At 38.5% G+C, this 19,545-nt stretch overlaps 3 protein-coding genes and 1 long non-coding RNA gene across 7 annotated transcripts in view; 1 reads left to right on the top strand and 3 right to left on the bottom strand.

Annotated features, from left to right (window-relative positions):
• Positions 1–8: 8 nt before the first annotated feature.
• On the bottom strand, positions 9–5,705 carry LOC130170024 (UDP-glucuronosyltransferase 2A2-like). Its single transcript, XM_056377114.1, has 6 exons — positions 4,931–5,705; positions 4,615–4,763; positions 4,321–4,452; positions 3,552–3,639; positions 1,272–1,491; positions 9–582 (listed from the first exon to the last, which is right to left on the bottom strand). Exons 1-6 carry the CDS (start codon positions 5,652–5,654, stop codon positions 297–299), a joined length of 1,599 nt encoding a protein of 532 aa, XP_056233089.1. The 5' UTR covers positions 5,655–5,705; the 3' UTR covers positions 9–296.
• A 136-nt stretch (positions 5,706–5,841) lies between these two features.
• Positions 5,842–19,051, top strand: LOC130170028 (uncharacterized). The gene is made up of 4 exons (XR_008827932.1): positions 5,842–6,230; positions 13,043–13,135; positions 14,849–14,868; positions 18,756–19,051. It is a non-coding gene; the product is annotated as an uncharacterized LOC130170028 (long non-coding RNA).
• Positions 9,892–12,657, bottom strand: tal2 (T-cell acute lymphocytic leukemia 2). The gene is made up of 2 exons (XM_056377118.1): positions 12,400–12,657; positions 9,892–11,196 (listed from the first exon to the last, which is right to left on the bottom strand). Exon 2 carries the CDS (start codon positions 11,180–11,182, stop codon positions 10,844–10,846), a length of 339 nt encoding a protein of 112 aa, XP_056233093.1. The 5' UTR covers positions 11,183–11,196; positions 12,400–12,657; the 3' UTR covers positions 9,892–10,843.
• The window catches only part of LOC130170020 (protein shortage in chiasmata 1 ortholog), a 21,967-nt gene continuing 18,525 nt past the window's right edge, over positions 16,104–19,545 (bottom strand). For all 4 annotated transcript variants that reach the window (XM_056377105.1, XM_056377107.1, XM_056377106.1 and 1 more), the window contains one exon: positions 16,104–16,578. In XM_056377105.1, the coding sequence (XP_056233080.1) occupies positions 16,493–16,578 (86 nt within the window). In that variant the 3' untranslated portion in view covers positions 16,104–16,492. The remainder of the gene's footprint in view (positions 16,579–19,545) is intronic.

Below are 19,545 nucleotides of genomic sequence, written 5' to 3'. Positions count from 1 at the left end.
TCTTGCACTGGAATGCAAATACATGCTATTTATTTGTCTATGTAGAGTGTTAAGAGGTTTTACTTTTTGAGTTTATGGTAAAACAAGTGAAACAAACAATAAAATCCTTCCACCTGCTATTTCCATGACTGAAATGTTTTACTTTACTATTTCAAAATGGTGAAGATTACTGATCCCTGGACACAAATTCAAATTCAGGACATGGTGGTTACATTATATGCTTAAGATCGACAAGACAACCACTGAATTTTGTATTTACGGCCATCACTTCACCAGTTGCATTTCAATTCAGTCCATTACTCAGCCTTTTTCTTTGTCTTTCCCTTTCTGACACAGCACCTCCGAAAGCAGAAACAGCAGGTCTTCATGAAGAGGAATGTGAGGAGCAGAAGGACAGCGAGAACAACAGCCAGAACATCCAGGCTGTGATACTGGTACCAGGTGAGCTCATGGGCGTGGACCCTCAAGTGCTTGGCCCCCTTGTTTCTCATGGTGAACTCGATCCAGAATATGGCCTCATCCTTAGCAGTGATGGGTCTGTCATGGTGGATACTGGACAGTTGCATGGTGTTCTCCTTGTACCTATGAATGTGGATGTACAGGGGGAAATTGTAAGTTAATGCATTATGTATTTCAATTTTCATACTGTACTAACTACAGTTTTTGCCTTACCAAGAATGAGAAGAAAAGGGTTGAATTTTCTTTTCCTTTTTATATATTATTTTAAACTTAAATCTCCAACAGAAAAGCCAATATATGAGAGTAAAAGGTCATCCAGTAGTTTTTTTCTCTTTGTCACTTTGCAATTCTGTGGTGGTAGTTGAAATCTGTACTGCTTTAGGCATGGTATCTGCAGGTCTTGGAAAGTTTTTAAGAACTTTTGGATTTAGCTGTCTGAGGATGTACACTAAAAGTTATCATTGATTAATTAGCCAATTATTTTCTTTAATCAGTTAGTTGTTAATGAAATATCAAAAACTGATGAAAAAACTTTAACTTAAATTACTTTTTTTATTTGGTTAATTCTTTCATCCAATTTTTTTGCAACTGATCTCAGGTCACATTAGTTTAATTCATTATATCATTTGGAATTAGTTACATTCTGCTGGGAAGTACTGAAATAAATCTAATATACTAAATAACTCTTGGCCATGTCATCCCCACTGATTAGTGGTTGTGGTAGTAAAATGCATTCTATGTTGAGTTCTTAAAAAGTCTTAAATTTGACCTCTGTTGCGTTGGCAGTCTAGTTTCTAGGTAAGAGAACTTACGATTTGTCATTGATGACGGTATTGATTGCGTCTCTAAGATCCTCAGTCTTCATGGAGTTTAAGTCCACGATAAGTGCAGCACCCTTGGCCTTCATATGGACCATGTTGTCTGGCTGGTCAGCGAACATGGGGATGCCCACCATGGGAACACCATGGTAGATGGCCTCATAAATCCCATTTGTTCCCCCATGGGTGATGAAAGCTCTGGTCTTGGGGTGACCTGACAGGGTAGCAAAGATTGTGAAACATATATTACTTTTTTCCCATTCAAGACAAGCTGCTGAGGCACTTTTTTTCACTTCTGAATAATGTGACTCCATGGCCAGATTAAACTACCTCAAAGGGGCCCTGGGGGACAAAGATTTGTTGTTGGGTCCTAATTGACTCTCTTTGTATGTGGCATTTTCATTATTTCCCCAGGTACCCTGAAATTAACCAGTACTTTAGAGCAAAAATCATAATTTGATTAGTTGAATTGACAGAAAATTAATTATAAATTTTTCAGTAAATGGCTCAAAGAAATAGCACTGATCATGGCACCACTTTAAGGGTCCTGTATTTTCCAGCTATTGTCTTGGAAACATTCCCTTAAAATTAGGACCAAATTGCGTAGGCCTTTCTTACTACTATAATAATAATAATTAACAGCTAAATAATAGCTAACCTTATTATACATTTCTGTGCAGTGTTTTCCGAGAAATTACGTGGAACATATGAGACCTGTAAAATAAAGTGTTACACTGAACATCTTTGGGTTTTTGACAGCTGGTCAGACAAAACAAGCTGTTAGAGCAGGTTAAGTTGGGCTTCAGGGGATAATGATGGCATTTTTTCCACACATTTTTCTATTGATATTTTATAGATGGAATAACCCATCGGTTATTAAAGGAAATTATTGCCAGACGTATTGATGATAAAAATAATTGATGATTGCCTTGAATTTCTTCTATGATAGAATAGTGCTATCTTGCCTAATGTTTTCTGTGTATTAATTACTTATTTAGAGAAAAGAGAAGCAGCTTGATGAAACAGAACTTTAACACAAATGAGCTCAACATAAACTAAATACTAAATATACACCGAACATTGGCAACGACTTATGAGTGGAAGCTTCAGATCCTGTAGACATCTTGGAAAAACTACAGAAAACAACAATCATTCATTCAAGCCTCTACCTCCTCTTTATTGTACCTTTTAATGATTTTGTCATTGTGGGTCAAAGGCTCAAGCTGCTTCATACAACTTACTAAAAGTGAGTACTGGTATGTATGTATTGTATTTCCACTGGGAAAGTGTGTTTTTCCCAGTCGTCAGTTTTGAGTACATATTGTTTTCACGCTCGAAAAGTGACAAAGTATATCTAAAACAATCAGTATGTACATTAAACAATCCCTGATTTTGGAGAGTGCTGTTGATGGACACTATTGTTCCACAATGCAAAGCAAAATGTAAAGGAAATGCTAACAGCTTGGAAAAAATGGTGGTGAAATAAGCTCAAGCCACACTTTTGAAAACAAAAAAAAAAACCCACAATTGCATTTTTGGAAAAACATATAATAATGTAACTGAGAAAAGTGTTTAGTGGTTGTGAAAATCCTGGCAAAGAACAAATTTCACAATAACATCCGTACTGTGTAAATTAAGTTCCCCTAAAGTGCCTTGTGATTTATCTGAACTTTGGTTGAATAATTAGTTCACAGTTTTCTTATGAGTTTGAAAATTGACCAGTTGAATTAAGTGAACCTGAAAAAATAAGTTACTCAGTAAACTTAAGATATTAATTCGGATTCACAACTAATCAGTCAAGCTGACAAATGTTACAGTCAGATTTGCTTTCTTTTTACATTTTCTCAGTTTGGAGAGTTGGTTCTTAATATTACATGAAGATCTTACAGCAGTGGCTGCTCGAAGTCACTTTGTTAAATTAAAAGTGTGCAATGGTAGGGACTGACTTCAATCATTTCATCATTTTGAGAATAACCATGACTTACTTCTACCATGAATACTTTCTTTGAACTACAAAACAGAGGACTCTCCAGAGAGTTTAAAACCTGTATATTTACATTAAGTTGAGGGAAAAAACATAAGCTCATTGGCACTAAATTCCATCATGATGTTTTACAGTATATGTCCCTTGTAGGTTTTGTACTGTCAAACTAAATAATGGAGAAAAAAAACAAACAAAACAGAGTGATGGATACCTTCTTACATTTCAAAGTGAAAGTCATGAAGATTATTATCAAAAGCCTGTTCAGCAGCTTTTATAAAAGCTTTACTTACCCAGCAGGTCATTCTGAGGGATCCAGTTGTATATTCTGGTGTTGGTACCCAGAGTCTCTGGCTTTTCTCCACTGTGTCTCCAGAGCACCTATAAACAACGGTAAAAACACTATTAGACTAACACAGTGCTAATTTATGTCATAATATACCGTGTAGCATAACATTTAATAGTGAATGCTAAAATGATAAGGAAAATAATTGTATTTTATAACAACCTCAGTACTTTTATTTTGAAAATAGTCAAACAGATAAAATTGTAATCTTTAAAACCTTCATTCTCTCATCAAATCTTCTTAAATTATATTTTTTTACATTTTGATTCTGCTTGCCTTGCATCTAGTCCCAATTTAATCAGAAAAAAATACCATGACATAATTTTAAAAACCATATTGGTTGTTTGCATGTTGTAGTCAATTAACTGCAAATCATGTCTTATCACATGCATTCCCTGAGTGCAACTACTTTGTGACAGTGTCATGTGGGGAAAAAAATGAAGCTGACTTAATGTTTTCTGTCCAGGGTTTCCTGTTCAGCTAGTTAAAAGTCTTTGCAACATGATTTTGAGTAGAAACCAGTGGCTGCTCGAAAGGTAGAAAATCTTGAAACTCATGGTACGCTGTGAAAAATGACTGGCAGAAATGGAAAGTACAAGCTATCTGCAGTTAATTGCATTGTTCATGCAACAACACTGATATGAGCTGGGACAGAATATTCTCATGGCCATAGAAACTGTGTCCAGGGGTCATTTGATTTCACGTGGAACTCTCACCTTTTGTGGGATCTGAGCGAGGGCTGAGGCGATCATGTTTCCCTTCTCTGTGGTGATGTTCTTGATCATAGATCCCAGTGTGAAGACCACAATACCAGCATCTCCTGAACTCTGCACAAATTCTTCCATATCCTGCAACAAGCGAAGTACAGTATCATCCCAATGCAAACCAACCGGCAATTTGTTTCCTCCTTGCAGCGTTTAAATGGCCTGTTCTCTACAGTCTTGGAGTAATGAACACCGTGGAATTGTCATAAAAGATTAATATGTCTGTAACAGTGGAGACATTACTACCTCTGGCAAAGGTTCAGCAGGTCTACAGTGGATCCCACCAACGTATTTGAAGTTGGGGAGGAAAGGACGAGGGAACTCAAAATCCCAGTAGGTTCGTATCAACCAGATGTCTGCCCTTCCCATCATCTCACAGGCACTGGTGGGAGTCCCTGTCACAATGCAAAAGAAATGAATGACAGCCGCCCAATACTTCAAATGAGATATCTAATATTCAAATATTACTTACTTAAAATGTCAAATTGTTGACAACAGTGTTTGGATATAAGAGCATTGTGAAGAATCCAAAGCAATTAAACCAATATAGGACAGGACTCACCTTTGACTTCGGAGTAATATTTATCTAAAACTGTCCAAAACATGTTATCCATCAGGAGGTCCTGCAGTACATAGAAGAGAAAGTTCCACACTCTCTCTGAGAAGTCCATCTTGTCTGTAAGTTTGCTCATAGCGCCAGGGACAAAGGAAGGTGGAGCGGGTAGCTGACCACACTGCCTCTCCCAGTTATTGGCCAAGGAAAAGCGCAGAGAGAAGACCAGAGGGATGCCCAAGATATCTGCTACTAAATCACTGCCAGGGTAGATGGGGTCAGCCAGGAGAAGGTCATAGTTTCCCTCCTTCAGCTTCCTCATGATCGTTTCTGATTTCAGCACACCGTCCAAAAACTGCAAAGAATATTGCAGGTCGGTCTTCATCAGATCTGCGAATCTGATATAAATCTGCAAGTAGTTCATTTGATCCATCTCATACATGGAGAAGCGAAGGTACTCCTCAAGAAACTCCTCCATTTCCTTCATTGAGACGGAAACGTCAAAGGGTTCGTAGTGAAAGCGGGAAGTTTCACTGCTGTTCATGTATATCGACGAGCTCGGGACCAGGACCGTCACCTTGTGTCCTCTGTTAATCAGTGTCTCCAGCACAGGCTTCATGTTAATCCAGTGGCTGCCTTCAGTGTACCACACCAAAATGTTTCCTCCATTTGCACTCCATGCAGTACAAAGTGTCAGCAGCACACAAACGGAGAGACGCTGCCCCAGCTCCATGGTGGCCGTCTGTCAGGAGGAAAGGCTGCTGTGGCCTGATCCTTTTTAATAGCTGGTCCTAGAGAAGTAATTATTAACTAAAAGAAGCTGAACTCTGGCTTGTAGTTCCTCTTTCCGCAGCATGACACAGCAGATAACTGACGCACCCTAAGCATGTGGTTAGAGGTGAAAGGTAATGGTTGTAAAGTTAATTGGTATTAGAAATAAGAATAATCTCCTGTACTAGAAAGCTACAGTGTAAAAACAGACTTCAGACCCCCGACTTCAAGTTTTCAGCTGCGGAGAGATGGAGTAAAATAACACAAAAGGATAATGACTTCATCTCAATGGGCCTGGGCACAATTGCATAATCTGAGGAAGTTGTGAGAGCATGTGGGTGCTTGTGGAAGAATTCCCCTGCATACCACTGAAGCGTCGCAGAGTGAGGTCAAACACGTTGCTTGATTTTTAGTGAAAGGTCCTCACCAATATTGGATGGAATAACATGATTTTTGATACAGAGGTCCATGGTGCCCTTGAGGATGACTCCAAATGACTTTGGTCGCTCCTTAACCCTTCATCTAGCACTGCCACCAGGTAGAAATCTTCACTTATCTCGTGAAATATTAGTGAAATATCTCAATATCTTCTAGAGGGGTTGGCACAAGATTTGGTACAGTTGCCCGTGGTTACTGGGTGATGTAGCCTAATGACTGTGGTGATGCCCTGGCTTTTTGTCTACCGCCACCGTGTGGTGGTTGAGTGTATTGTCGCTACAAATATGCTAGCATGCTAATACACTAAACTAAGATGTTGAACGTAGCATGGTGATGTTTAGCAAGTATGTTTACTAAGTGTCCTTGTGAACGTGTTAGCAATCTGACGTTAGCATTTAGCTCAGTATCGCCAGCCTGCTTCTTCAGAACTGCTTGTCCCATGGTTGGATAGCCTCGGAAATCCCCCACCCCAACACCTGTCTGACAACAGAATAGGTGCGTCCGTTTCTGACCATTTCTGTAACTTTCCAAAAGCCATCAAACTGACATTGCCACCCATTTTATATTGTCATTGGCCAACCATGAGTGAGTGTTGAACTCCTCTCAAGCTTTCTTTTTTCATTCTTCACTTCTGTCTGAATGCCGTGCAGGAGAGACCGTCTGAAAATGTGTGTTGTTATCCCCTTATTTAAATGTTATTGTCTCCCCTCACTCTGACAGCCATCTTTTCAAAAATAACAAAAATAAACACATTGGTTTTCCAGTCGGGACATCATGTCGCTTCAACTAGTTCTAATCGAGCATAACACGACCTTATGTGCAGCCTCAGAGATGCTAGCATGGATGTCGACTCTGAGTCGTCTTTTGGAGATGTACTGTATGTGCCGACAGAATGAAGCAGCTGATTTCAGAAATCAGGTAGAGCCTGCTTGGTGTGAATATTTGCGAAGTTGGGGGGTGGTTGTCGACTATGCCTTTAGGAATCAGTGGCATTGAGGCTGTGTTGTTCTTTCGAAATGTCACCTCCAACTGTTTGGGCGTCTAAAATCTTAACTCTGGGTACTTTGGCCCCCTCATTAACATTGTAGATTCCTTTTGACGCTGGATTCAGGAGCGTCTGGAAAAACAATAAGCATTTGAATATTGAGTTCAATGCCCTGTTGAGGGAGTCGGTGGCCATTCAGAGTGTGTAAGTGTGTTCCCTTTCGTCCTCGGACCTCCCCTGGTAGTACAGAGGACGTGTGAGAGAAACTGATGATAGGTGTGTGAGGGTGTTGCATACAGAATTGATCCTAACGACGCATTTTGTCCTTGTATTTAATTTTGTCAACCATCTACCCTTCTCTCTCTACATTCCTGCTGCTCCCTCTCCTTCCCTCTTTCTTCCTCTCTCTGTCTCTCCACCACAGGGTAAGGGTTACAGCGTATTGCTTTTTGAAGTAGATATTTGCATAATCAGATTAGGATGCGTGATTGTCAGTGGGCTCCCCCATCAGAGGGTGCTCCAGAGGAGAGAGGGTGCTGTCCAGACCAACAATGGAGGACTCCCCTCCTCTCTCACCCTCCAACCAGCCCTGCACCTGCATCCCACCCACCACCAACCCACGGCGCACTGCAGGTCAGCTGCGGTGGCAGTCCACACTTGGACTTGCAGCCGTGGAGGGGTGAGAAAGAGCGAGAAGGAAAGGCAAAGGGGGAGGAGGGTGTTCGAGTGCATGACGGGAGTGGGAGGGCAGGGGTTGAGCTGAGATATTTAAACATGCAGAGTGTGAATTGGCTTTAAGGGGATAAAGAGCTCAGGGCCTATCGGTTGGCACCCAACTCCAGAAATTCTTTTTCATGGGCGCCTCAGCCGGAGAGCGAGGGGCTGCCTGCACTGATCTGGCCCATTGTGATAACGGATTCAGACAGTGTGTTAGACGCTGATAAGGAAATGTGCTCTCAATAGACGATTACCCACATACTTGGGAGAGAATAGTCAATCAGGCAAATATACTTGGTGGAGGGAATGAGAAGCGTACATATTTGTTATTATTTTCAATGCAGGGTTTCATAATCCTGCGAGAAAGTTGAGACCAGAGTAACGCTCATATTGTGATTGGGCGATTTCTCTAAATAAGGTGTATCAGCAAAATGTGTTTTGCAGCCTGACAGCATGTATGCGAAAGCTGTCACATGCCTTCCTATCCAGTTGCAAATGATTGAATAATTTAGCATTTAGAGAGTCTGAATTACACTGAAACATTTCCCACATAAAGAAGTACAGTTTTTCAAAAAAATATTACGTCTCATATTACCAGGCAATTCAGCTATTAATAACCACAGTAGTTTTGTTTAGTATTATTTCGACTTCCCATGAAATTGCTCAATTCACCGTGAAATTGCACAAGAGGTAAATACCGCGCAAATTCATGCTGTGGGATAGGCAGACGGCTGCTGTACAGTAGTCATCACTATCCCAGTACAACATGATTTCAGTATTTTTGCAGCATTACAAAGAGTCACCTGTCACTTCCCACAGGCCTCCAGTCAGTGTGTCCAGCTGCCCTCTGCTCCGTTTACACACCATTAGCCTGAGTTTAACAGCTGGGGTGAAAGCGCCCGAAACCAGCTCAGTGTTTACTCTTCAGCTCAGTTAGTTGCAGCTTTTTGCCTGAAAATGGGGCACGTTTTCTACAGTCACAATAGACGATTAGGCGTGTAAATGTCTGACCCCGGTTTAAATGGCTGCCGAACAAGGAGACAAACTGCTGCAATTAAAGCTACAGCTGAAACAAATAGTTTATTAATCAGTTTGTTGATTGACAGAAAATTAAGCAGCAACTATTTTGGTAATTAATTGATTAAGTCATTTGTTTATCAAAAATATTTGCTGCTTTTGTCTGTTTTTACATGTGTGTGATTTGCGTTGGACTATTGGTCTGAAAAAACAAGTAATTTGGGATGTTATAATTTTCTGACATCTTGTATATTAATCAACGAATAGATTACTTGAAAAAATCTTTAGTTGCAGCCCTAATTTTATTTATTTGTTATTTTGTCATAGTTCGATGGTGTTTTCTATAAAAAGCATTTATTTAGTTGCACATTAGCATTCTGTATATTGATAAATTGGGTTTTAGTGTTTACCCGAATGATTGAGTTCTGTCATTTCTGTCGTCTCTTTTTCAAGAAATTCCTGCTTTATATACTTCAGTTCTGTCAAATAGCTTGTGCAGCAACAAAGCGACACTTTCCTTAAGAAAACTCCATCTGCACGTTGGTCAACTGGTCAGTGTTTGACTCCAGAATAGCCTCTGACCTCAGGGGTCACAAGTTAAGCTGTCACTCTCAGGGCTGTTTTCCCAGGCCTCAGGTCAGTGGACAGAGAGCTGAGTTCAGCTTTGTGTCCACTCAGTCATCACAGGACTTTTGGGCAAATGTCTCTGGGCTTATTGAGCAGGAACAAAGAGGGTCTGCATCGACACAGCGGCTCTGCTCTTAACTTCAGATCGGTTGTGTCTTACACAGTGTTAAATAATTTCAGTCTGACACTGTGCCCCAATTGCTTTTCTGAGGATTCATTAGTTTTTTTGTTTTCCATCATCAAAAATAGTTTTACATTTTTCAGCTACGTTTACTGACTGTACTGAGGATTTACTTTTCCAATATGTAATCATGTATATTGAGTGGAGTATCTCTGCATATCCTGCTTGAAAAATGACTTTTCAGTAATGAGTAGTGGTTTTGATTGACCTCTTTCACTAAAGAGATTCAGAGTATTTTATTAACAAATCATTTATTAAATAAATAGTTGAAATAAATAACATACTGTATATTCACAAGCAAACCAAAATAACTTACAAAAGAGGTATCAGAAGATAAGTAGCACACTCTTCACAGTAGACAATCAATTCATAATCTTTGGCTATATGACATGCGTATTTTACATAAAATCAAATGAACACATTTGGATGAGAAGATATGTGTGGTGACGTAAATAATTATTGAAAGAGGATTGTCAGTTTTGCTAAAATTCCTCAGCCCAATCCAAAGTATCACCAGTCGACAAATACTGAACATTGTTGTATAAAAACAGTGAGAAAAACAGGAAGTCTTTCTTAGAAGTGATTCTTCAGAAGTCGCTTAACCTTGATAATTGAAAACAAAGGTCAGATTTAGTCTTCTCAAGAAAAAAAAAAACAGCATGTCGATTTCCCAAAAAAAAAAAAAAAAAAAAAAAGTGCCCTTGGCTATTTTGAGACGATTGCGGTCTGGAGAATTGGCTGAGCCATTATCTATTCAAATGCCTTGCTGAATCTATTGCTTGAAATGAGAAAATTCCTTAATCCCCTCCATTTTCCTCATTGGCAAAACATCCTCTTATTGCAAAACTAAATTAGTTCCAGGCGGGTCGGCAACAAGGAATATTAACATGAAGACATGAAGGGAATATTGTACATCCAGGTTTTACACATCCATGCAGAATACAAATTAATTTTCACCTGCAAATCATATTTCAACACTGATCAGCGAGGAGGCAGCCACATTTTGGAGTCCACAAATATCACACAATATTGCATCTTCTGCACTGAAACATGAGTCACATACAGGTGACAAATGCAGAGACAAAAAGGAGTCTTGAGAAAGGACGAGATCAGTTTTTAGACCCAGGAAAAGTGTCAGGCAGTCCCCTCAAGAGTTTTCTTTTTTTAAATATATATATAACTGTTTCTACCAGGCCTCAGCACTGTCACAGCTTGATCCTGGTGACGGAGCTTCGGTGTCGCTGGTCAGGGCCCAGGTGTGTGCAGGGGACTGCAGCCGCTCCATGTTTCCTCTGAGAAAGGTGAGCAGGGCGGTGGGGGAGTGGCTAGCCGGCTGACCGCTCTGGCTCTCCAGCAGCTGCACCAGGAAGTTGATGTAGCGCATGGCCAGACGCAGGATCTCGTTCTTGCTCAGCTTCTTCTCCGGAGGATGGGTGGGGATGAGCTTGCGGAGCTCGGCGAAGGCGGTGTTGACGTTGTGCTGGCGCCAGCGCTCCCTCGTGTTGGTGAACACCTTCCTGGTCATGGTGCTAAGTAGAGCTGCAAAGATTAGTCGATTGACACAAAATTAATCAGCAACTGTCCTGATAATCGAATAATCGTTTGTCTTTTCTGTTTCTTAAATGTGAAGATTTTTTTACTAGTTTTTCTCGCACGTGATAGAAACTGAATGTCTTTGAGTTTTGGACTCGGTTGGACAAAACAAGATATTTAAAGATATCATCTTGGTCTCTGGGAAATTCTAAAGCGCATTTTCCCATTATTAATTTTTTACATTATAACAAAACAATTAATTTGGATAAGAATCTGTAGATTAGTCAGTAATTAATAATTGTTAGTTGCAGCCCAATGGGGCTGACATGACATTATAGTTAATGTATGTCAGAAGGGAAACTGGCAACCTTACTGAAGTTTTATTTGTCCAAATACTAGTTATAAGATATAAATGCAACCTTCATATTTCCTTTTTTTGCCTCATACCAGGCCTTTGAAAAATTGTGCACATTTATACCAGACTTTGCATCAGGTAAAAGATCAAATCATTTATGTATCTGATTTTAATCATTTTAGTGTTTGTTGTTGTTGTAAAAGCCTTTAAAAAGCCTGAAAGTCTCTTAAAACAAATTTTGTAACATTTTACTTTAATCCCTGTTTAGCATTTATAAGCAATGTATGCACTTTTAATAAATGGTTTATAATGTACTATTATGTAGTTATAAGCAGATATAAGTGTTTATTAATGTATTTGTTGCTATAACTCATGTGGGCTCCTGTATGTGTGTATATATAATGACAGTACAGTAAAACACAGGTGTAAAAGCATAAAATGTATCTTCATAAGAGAGCACAAATGTTGACAAATACTGTACAGGAACAAACACATCAAAATGTCCTTACATCTGCTTACAACTCCATTATTAACCAGTTATCAAGTGTTTAAATACTGCTTATAAATGGTAACTACAAGGATAGAAGTGAAAGTAAAGTGTGAGTAAATTTGATTTAAGAGACTTTCTGGTTAAATAAAGGCTGATCTGCAAAACAAACTTGATCTTTCAGTTACTGCAAAGTCTGGAACAAATGCACCGGTAATAAATAATTTACTATTACATGATAGCTGCAGGCAAAGAGTACACAGTATCTTGTCATACATGCTCATTCTGATTAATTATTTACTCGACTTAAGTGGGAACACATGGCCTGAAGAGGAAAAAATCCGTCATTATTCCAAAAATTTCTCACCTGTGCGTGTCTGTGTGTGCGTTTGTAGAAATGTGCAGAAATCCTCAGTCGCAGCGTCGGCAGGTCATCAGAGTCCAGGAGGTGGGAACGTCCACTCAGTTGTGTCTTCTCATGCTCACTGAGAGATCCTTATGAGCGAGAGGGAAGGAGAGAGTAAAAGACAGAGAGGGAGAGAGAGAGAGAGGGAGGGAGGGATGAAAGTAGGGGGGAAGACTGCTGCATGCTCGCATCCCACATTTTATAGCAGGGCGAACCCTATTGTGTGACGTGCGCTGTCGAGGAGGTTGGTGTTAACTGAGGAATGATTGTTCAAACACACACCCCCCTCCTGTCCATCACCTCCAACCGCTTCATGATTACATTGTTCATAAATCATCACTTTAAATGACTTTCATAGGTGTTTCTGTGCAACGTTTGAGGGGATTCTGGGTCTTTTTTTTTTTTTTTTTGCAGCTTTCATGATTCAACAGCCTTTTAAGTGACTATTTGTGCTGCTTTTATGATTCATTGCTCATTTAATCCTTGAAGGTTAGCACTAAAGGTGACAAATAAATTCCCATTGAAGCGAAACTGAGACGTTCATCTCTCTGATCCTTCTCTTACTGCTCTGGACACTTGTTCCTTTCTGTTTCTCTGACATTAGGCATGGACAACCCACCGTCCCCTACACCGTGGAAAAGACCTTGATATCGCTGGCTGCTCTGCTATTGAATTCAGCCTGATTGGGCCACAAAAGGTAAAAATACCATATCCAGATTGACAGTTGAACAATATGGGTTTTGTTATGACTATGGTAATCTTGTTGAGCCATTCCAAGGGGCCACACATAAATTACAGAGGAAACAGGGAGAGCACAACGTACCGACTCACCTCTCTCCAACCACTCCTCCCCCCTCTCCCCCCACCCTCCTCTGCCTCCCACTTTCAACCTCCGTTCAGATAAAAAAATAAGTCTAGTTTAACCAATTGTCACTGTTCCTTTTACACCCTTCAAGTGTTGTTTCAAAGATGCAGCCTTCCATAAAAGTCTGTGTGTGGAGTAGGAATTTACATAATCCGATTAGGGGCTGGGATTAGCCCCGGGCCTGGAGAACAGGCCCGATGGGGGCCGTTTTCTGAATCGGCCATTCATGGGCCCTGCTGCACGTCCAAGAGGCTGCACCTGCAGGCCAGGCGCCGCCGCTCTCCAGCTCCATCCAGCCTCCACCACAGGTCTGCAGACACACTCACTGTAGGGCAGTTTGGCCAGTGTGTTGACTGTCATCACAGCTACAAGGCCAGGAGACAATTATACCTGACCTGTTGTGATTTATCATGCAGGTTAAAGCTGGAAGCAAAATGAGCAGGACAAGCTGTGAAACCCCAACTGGAATAAATTACAGCAAATTATGAGCAGGGTTTTGATGCAAGTGTGAGCAGAGACAACATAAGAGGGTGCATGTCTCTTTAACCAGTCTGACAGGAAGGAGCTTTACTGACTCAAGTCACTGCTGTTTTTTTCATTGTGCCTCCACGCCGTCCGATCTAGTGAAGGCAATATCTCAGTAACGCCTTGAGGGAATTTCTTCAAATTTGGCACAAATGTTCACTTTGACTCAAATATGAACTGATTAGATTTTGGTGGTTAAAGGTAAAAGATTACATGCTAATTAGAACAAATTACTTAATAGCTTTTATTAAATTCCTTCAAAGTATTCACTGCATATATAATGAGCCTGGCAGACGTGGATGTAAACTGCAGCTTGACTGTAGTTATCCATGACAGTGCTCTGGCTCTAAGGATGGCAGTGTAATTAGTTAATCGACTAATTGTTTCAGCTCTAATTCCAAATAATGCGTATCTGCCTTTGAATCTAAAACTGCACATCTCTGTCCGTACTGTGTATGTAGGGAGGACTGGACATTTTGTTGCTGCTTGTTGGGCCAGTGTTGATCAGTAATTGTTCGTAGGGTTACGCGCGTTTATCAGGATTCAGTGTGATTTGAAAATCTGTCAAGTGACGCAAATACAGCACCTTGTTCCTTATTACTTCATCTCAGTTAATATTTGTTGTTTTTTTGTGTTGGTGACACTTAAGTTTTTAGCATTTATCAGCAGTATATAAACATTTAATACATGGTTTGTAACAGACTATAACTGTAACTGTAAGCAGATACATGTTTAATGTATTTATTTAAAATTGGGCTCCCACAATAAATAAGTCTTATATATAGGAGAAGTTGGTGACAAATGCTGTACATTAAACATTTAAATATTCTTACATCTGCTTACGGATGAAGCTTGGTGAACGTGCACTCCAGAAGACTAACATATTACTTCATTTATCTACATGGCCGGTTACTGACGTCTGTCACTGTGTCCTGGTTCAATGCCTCCTTATTTTGTTTTCCTTGCTTTTATCAGCTATGTCTTATCCCTGACTCATTTTATATTATGTATTCTATACAGGAATCTGCTTCTGCCGCAAGGTAAGAAACAATATTAAAATTTTTGGGGGGGTGAACTCTTAACATATTCCTAAATCATATTAATAATTTAAGTCTTTTAATTGTTAGATAATTGAACTACTGTATAGTTTTTTATAACCATTCCTTAAATGTTTTAATACTGCTTATAAATTGTAAATAAGGAGATGTAAAGTGTTGCCTTTGTGTTAAAAAGCACCGAACAGGACAGGACACAAAATCTGTGCATCACTCTTATCTAAAATCAGTACTTAACCAAAAAGGTGTCACAGGAAACCCCTTTTATTTACAGAGAGGAGACACACAGGTGACTCCGTGATTAAAGATAACAGCTGTGTGACCTTTGCAGCTGTAGCCAGAGCAGGATCCAAACCTAAAGAATGGCTTTGGTTTAAACAGCCTGTTAATTCCCACAGTATCTCTCCTGTCCCATTCAGTCCAGGGCTAAAGTAATGGTCAGGGGCAATTACTGCACCATCATGCTGCTGTTTGCCTAGCTTCATATGGAGACTCCTTTGACCATCCTGCCCGCTGCTTTTGTTCCTGTGCCATTAAAAAAAAGCACCATTTTCTCTTTGTTTGTCCACTGCCTGTTAGAAGACAGAGGCCAGAGAGACAGAGATGTTTAAAAAAAAAAAAAGAAAAAAGAGGCTGCTGGCAGGTTATTGATGGTGGCTAGCCAGTGCTGGGTATGGCTGTCCAGAGGCAGGGAGGCTTGTAGTCGATGTCCCCGGGGGTCGTCTTTGTCTGGGGATCATTCCTGAGGGAGCTGGCTTCACTCTGCTGGCTCGTGAAGATAAGCACTCTCTCCACATGCTGAGAGACGACGATAAGGGGATTGCTTCACTAAATGAAAGAAAAAAAGAAAAAATAGCCCCACCATTGGAGCTGCTAAAATGAGAGACTTTATCAGTTCAGCTGGGAAAGACCCCCGATCCCACTCCTCTAACCATAAATCACAATTTGTTTTTCACTGCTGAGCATGCTCTGTGTGGAGGACAACAAAAGCAAAAAGTACACACAGCTGTAATCTTTAATATTTAATCTTATTTTGGAAAAACAAATTGGGGACCCCCCTTATTTATTACTTAGAAGCAGTATATAAACAAATAACAAGTAACACATTATGTTGTTGTAATCATATATAATTTGTTTTAAGTGTTTATGTGCAGTATTTTGAACAGCTATAACGTCTCCTATCATTATGTTTATATACCAACAAGAGGAGTTACAGTGTATAAAGAAGTGTTGTAAATTTTTAATTTAATAAATCACAAATAAGTACATTTTTTCTGTGAAAAACAAAATTCTTAAAATGAGCAATAATAGTAAAACACTTATACTTAATGATATAAAACATTTCAAAATATTATTCAAATCCTAAAATATTAGTATTTCATGTTCACTGAATGATTAAATTCTAATTATTTTGATCCATCACATTCTACAGCCAGTGGAAAAAAACATAAAATGATAAAATGTAGACATTTTTTTTTTTATTGAACCTTAGCTTGCCATTAACACTAAAATCAGAATAATGCAGTGACTAACTTGAATTTAACAAAACTTAAAGGATGTATTTCTTTTTCATCTTTACAAGCAGGCCACAGGAACAATGAATTCATGCCTAAAATAATTTAAGCCTCGTCTGTCCATCATTTCTGCCGGGAACCCTCTCATAGCTCAGCCTCCCCATCTTCAGTGGCGTCAGCACTGCAAAACAAACACAAGGAAAAATCTTATTGTGTTAAATAAAAATAGTTTTAAAAACAAACCATAGACTGTTTTTCCAGAAAATTTGCAAAAGAAAATTGATCAATTTCCATCCACTACTGTTATGCAAATATTAAAAGTATATTTGGCAAATTACTTGAAAACAGATCAATTACTCGGCAGCAAAAATACTGTTACATTCCTCGTTACTCGGCTGTCAGCTCTGTCAAAAATAAGAACATGTAGACATAAGGAAACGGTTCGAGATCAACAGTTGGTAGTGCTAATTCTCAAGCCGGTAACCACTGAACCAATGCAGAGGGAAAGGGTGAAACAAAAATATCAATGAAGTTGAAGTGATCTGCAGGAAGTGTGGGTGAAAATACCTAAAGCAAAAATGCACAGACTCTGATGGTAAATCATTAAAAACAAAATAGTGTAGTAAAGCATAAAAATGCCAAAAAAACGTCATAGTAAAGTAAGGCATGAAAATGTCAAAATGTCATAGTATATTAAGGCATGAAAACAAAAAACATAGTATTGTAAGGCATAAAAGGTTATAAAAACGTCATAGTATAGTAAGGCATTAAAAGTGTCAAAAAAATGTCATAGTATACTAAGGCATAAAAGGTTATAAAACCGTCGTTGTGTAAAGTAAGGCATAAAACTGTCAAAAAATTTCATAGTATACTAAGGCATGAAAATTTCATAATAAAGTAAGGCATTAAAACAAAAAAACGTAGTATAGGAGGGCATAAAAGGTTATTAAAACATAAGAATGTCAAAGAACCGTCAATATACTAAGGCACAAAAACATCACAGTAAATTAGGGCATAAAAATTTCAAAAAATGTCAATATACTAAGGCATAAAAACAAAATTGTATAGTAAGGCATAAAAATGTCAAAAAATGTCAGTGTACTAAGGCATAAGAACAAAAAACATAGTATAGTAGGGTATAAAAGTTATAGTATAGTAAGGCATAAAAACATCAAAAAATGTCATAGTATACTAAGGCATAAGAACAAAAGACATCATAGTATAGTAGGGCATTAAAAATGTCAAAAAAAACGTCATAGTATAGTAAGGCATAACAATGTCAAAAAATGTCATAGTATACTAAGGCATGAAAATTTCATAATAAAGTAAAATAAAAAACAAAAAACATAGTATAGTAGGGCATAAATTGTTATAAAAACATAAAAATGTCCTAGTATATTAAGGCATAAAACTGTCAAAAAAACGCCATAGTATTGTGACTGCCCTGGGCTGTATTACTCTATTTTGTTTTGGTACTTCCTTATCAGCTGACAGACTTCACCTGACTGGAGCCTATTTAAGCTGGGAGTATCAAGATGGCGTCTCTCTCTCAGCTCTCCTGGAAGGCTGGTGCCTTTCAGGAACCCAACTTGATTTTGTTTTGTTGTATATTGTGTTTGGTTAAGGCCTCAGTTCTTGTACAGTCGTTTAAGTTGGCTTTCATTTTCAAAGCACCCAACACCTACACTACACTACACTACTGACTTCACATTTTCTACTTTACTTAAGTTGAATTGATTTATCCTGAATAAATTTGGTTTCTTAAAATGGTTGCTGTGTGGAACTCCCTTCTTGGTTATGCTCCTAAATGTGCCGGACAAAACAGTATAATATGGTATAAAAACATCATAGTATAGTAAAGCATGAAAACAAAAAAAGTCATAGTATAAGAAGGCATAAAAACAACATAGTATAAGAAGACATAAAAATGTCATAGTATGGTAAGGCATAAAAGGTTATAAAAACGTTATAATATACTGAGGCACAAAAAAAAATGTCATTGTATAGTAAGGCATAAAAAAAAAACAGTATAGTGAGGCATAAAAATGTCATAGTATAGTAAGGCATAAAAACAAAAAAATGTCATAGTAAGGCATTAAAAATTTCAAAAAATGTCATAGTATACTAAGGCATGAAAACAAAAAAAGGCATATTATAAGTAGGCATAAAAATTTCAAAAAAACAACATAGTATAAGAAGGCATAAAAATGTCATAGTATATAGTAAGGCATAAAAACAAAAAAAAAAATCATAGTATAGTAAACCATAAAACTGTCAGAAAAAAAAGGTCATAGTATTGTGACTGCCCTGGGATGTATTACTCTATTTTGTTTTGGCCTGTTCCTGTGTTTTTTTCAGGTACTTCCTCATCACCTGACAGACTTCGCCTGAGTGGAGCCTATTTAAGCTGGGATATTCAAGATGGCGTCTCTCTCTCAGCTCTCCTGGAAGGCTGGTGCCTTTCAGGAACCCAACTCGATTTTGCTTTGTTGTATATTGTGTTTGGTTAAGGCCTCAGTTCTTGTGCAGTCGTTTAAGTTGGCTTTCATTTTCAAGGCACCCAACACCTACACTACACTACACTACTGACTTCACATTTTCTACTTTACTTAGGTTGAATTGAGTTATCCTGAATAAATTTGGTTTCTTAAAATGGTTGCTGTGTGGAACTCCCTTCTTGGTTACGCTCCTAAATGTGCTTTGTCCGGCACATCATGTGTTATAAAATGTAATAAAAAAGTCATAGTAAGGCAGAAAAATGTCAATAATATGTCATAGTATAGTCAGGCAAAAAAACCTCCTAGTATAGTAAGGCATAAAAATCTCCTTACTTAAGTTGAATTGAGTTATCCTGAATAAATTTGGTTTCTTAAAATGGTTACTGTGTGGACCTCCCTTCTTGGTTATGCTCCTAAATGTGCCGGACAAAACAGTATAATATGGCATAAAAGATTATAAAAACATAGTATAGTAATGCATAAAAATGTAAAAAAATGTCATAGTATACTAAGGCATAAAAATCTCAAAAAACGTCATAGTATACTAAGGCATAAAATGTCAAAAAATGTCAAAGTATAGTAAGGCAAAAAACATCATATTATACTAAGGCACAAAATCATCATAGTAAAGTAAGGCATAAAAATGTCAA

This window comes from Seriola aureovittata, chromosome 5, assembly GCF_021018895.1.
Source record: "Seriola aureovittata isolate HTS-2021-v1 ecotype China chromosome 5, ASM2101889v1, whole genome shotgun sequence".
In the NCBI taxonomy this organism is placed as follows: domain Eukaryota; kingdom Metazoa; phylum Chordata; class Actinopteri; order Carangiformes; family Carangidae; genus Seriola; species Seriola aureovittata.
Note: the sequence above shows the minus strand (reverse complement) of the source record. Positions and strands in the feature narration are given on the sequence as shown.

Bases quoted from the DNA above. Each gene is read 5' to 3' on its own strand.
- LOC130170024 (XM_056377114.1), bottom strand. From the start codon at position 5,654: ATGGAGCTGGGGCAGCGTCTCTCCGTTTGTGTGCTGCTGACACTTTGT. The intron at 4,453-4,614 runs GTAGTAATGTCT...CGCTTGTTGCAG, and splicing joins CTGCTGAACCTTTGCCAGAG to GATATGGAAGAATTTGTGCA. The intron at 1,492-3,551 runs GTAAGTAAAGCT...CTACCCTGTCAG, and splicing joins CCCTCAGAATGACCTGCTGG to GTCACCCCAAGACCAGAGCT.
- tal2 (XM_056377118.1), bottom strand. From the start codon at position 11,182: ATGACCAGGAAGGTGTTCACCAACACGAGGGAGCGCTGGCGCCAGCAC.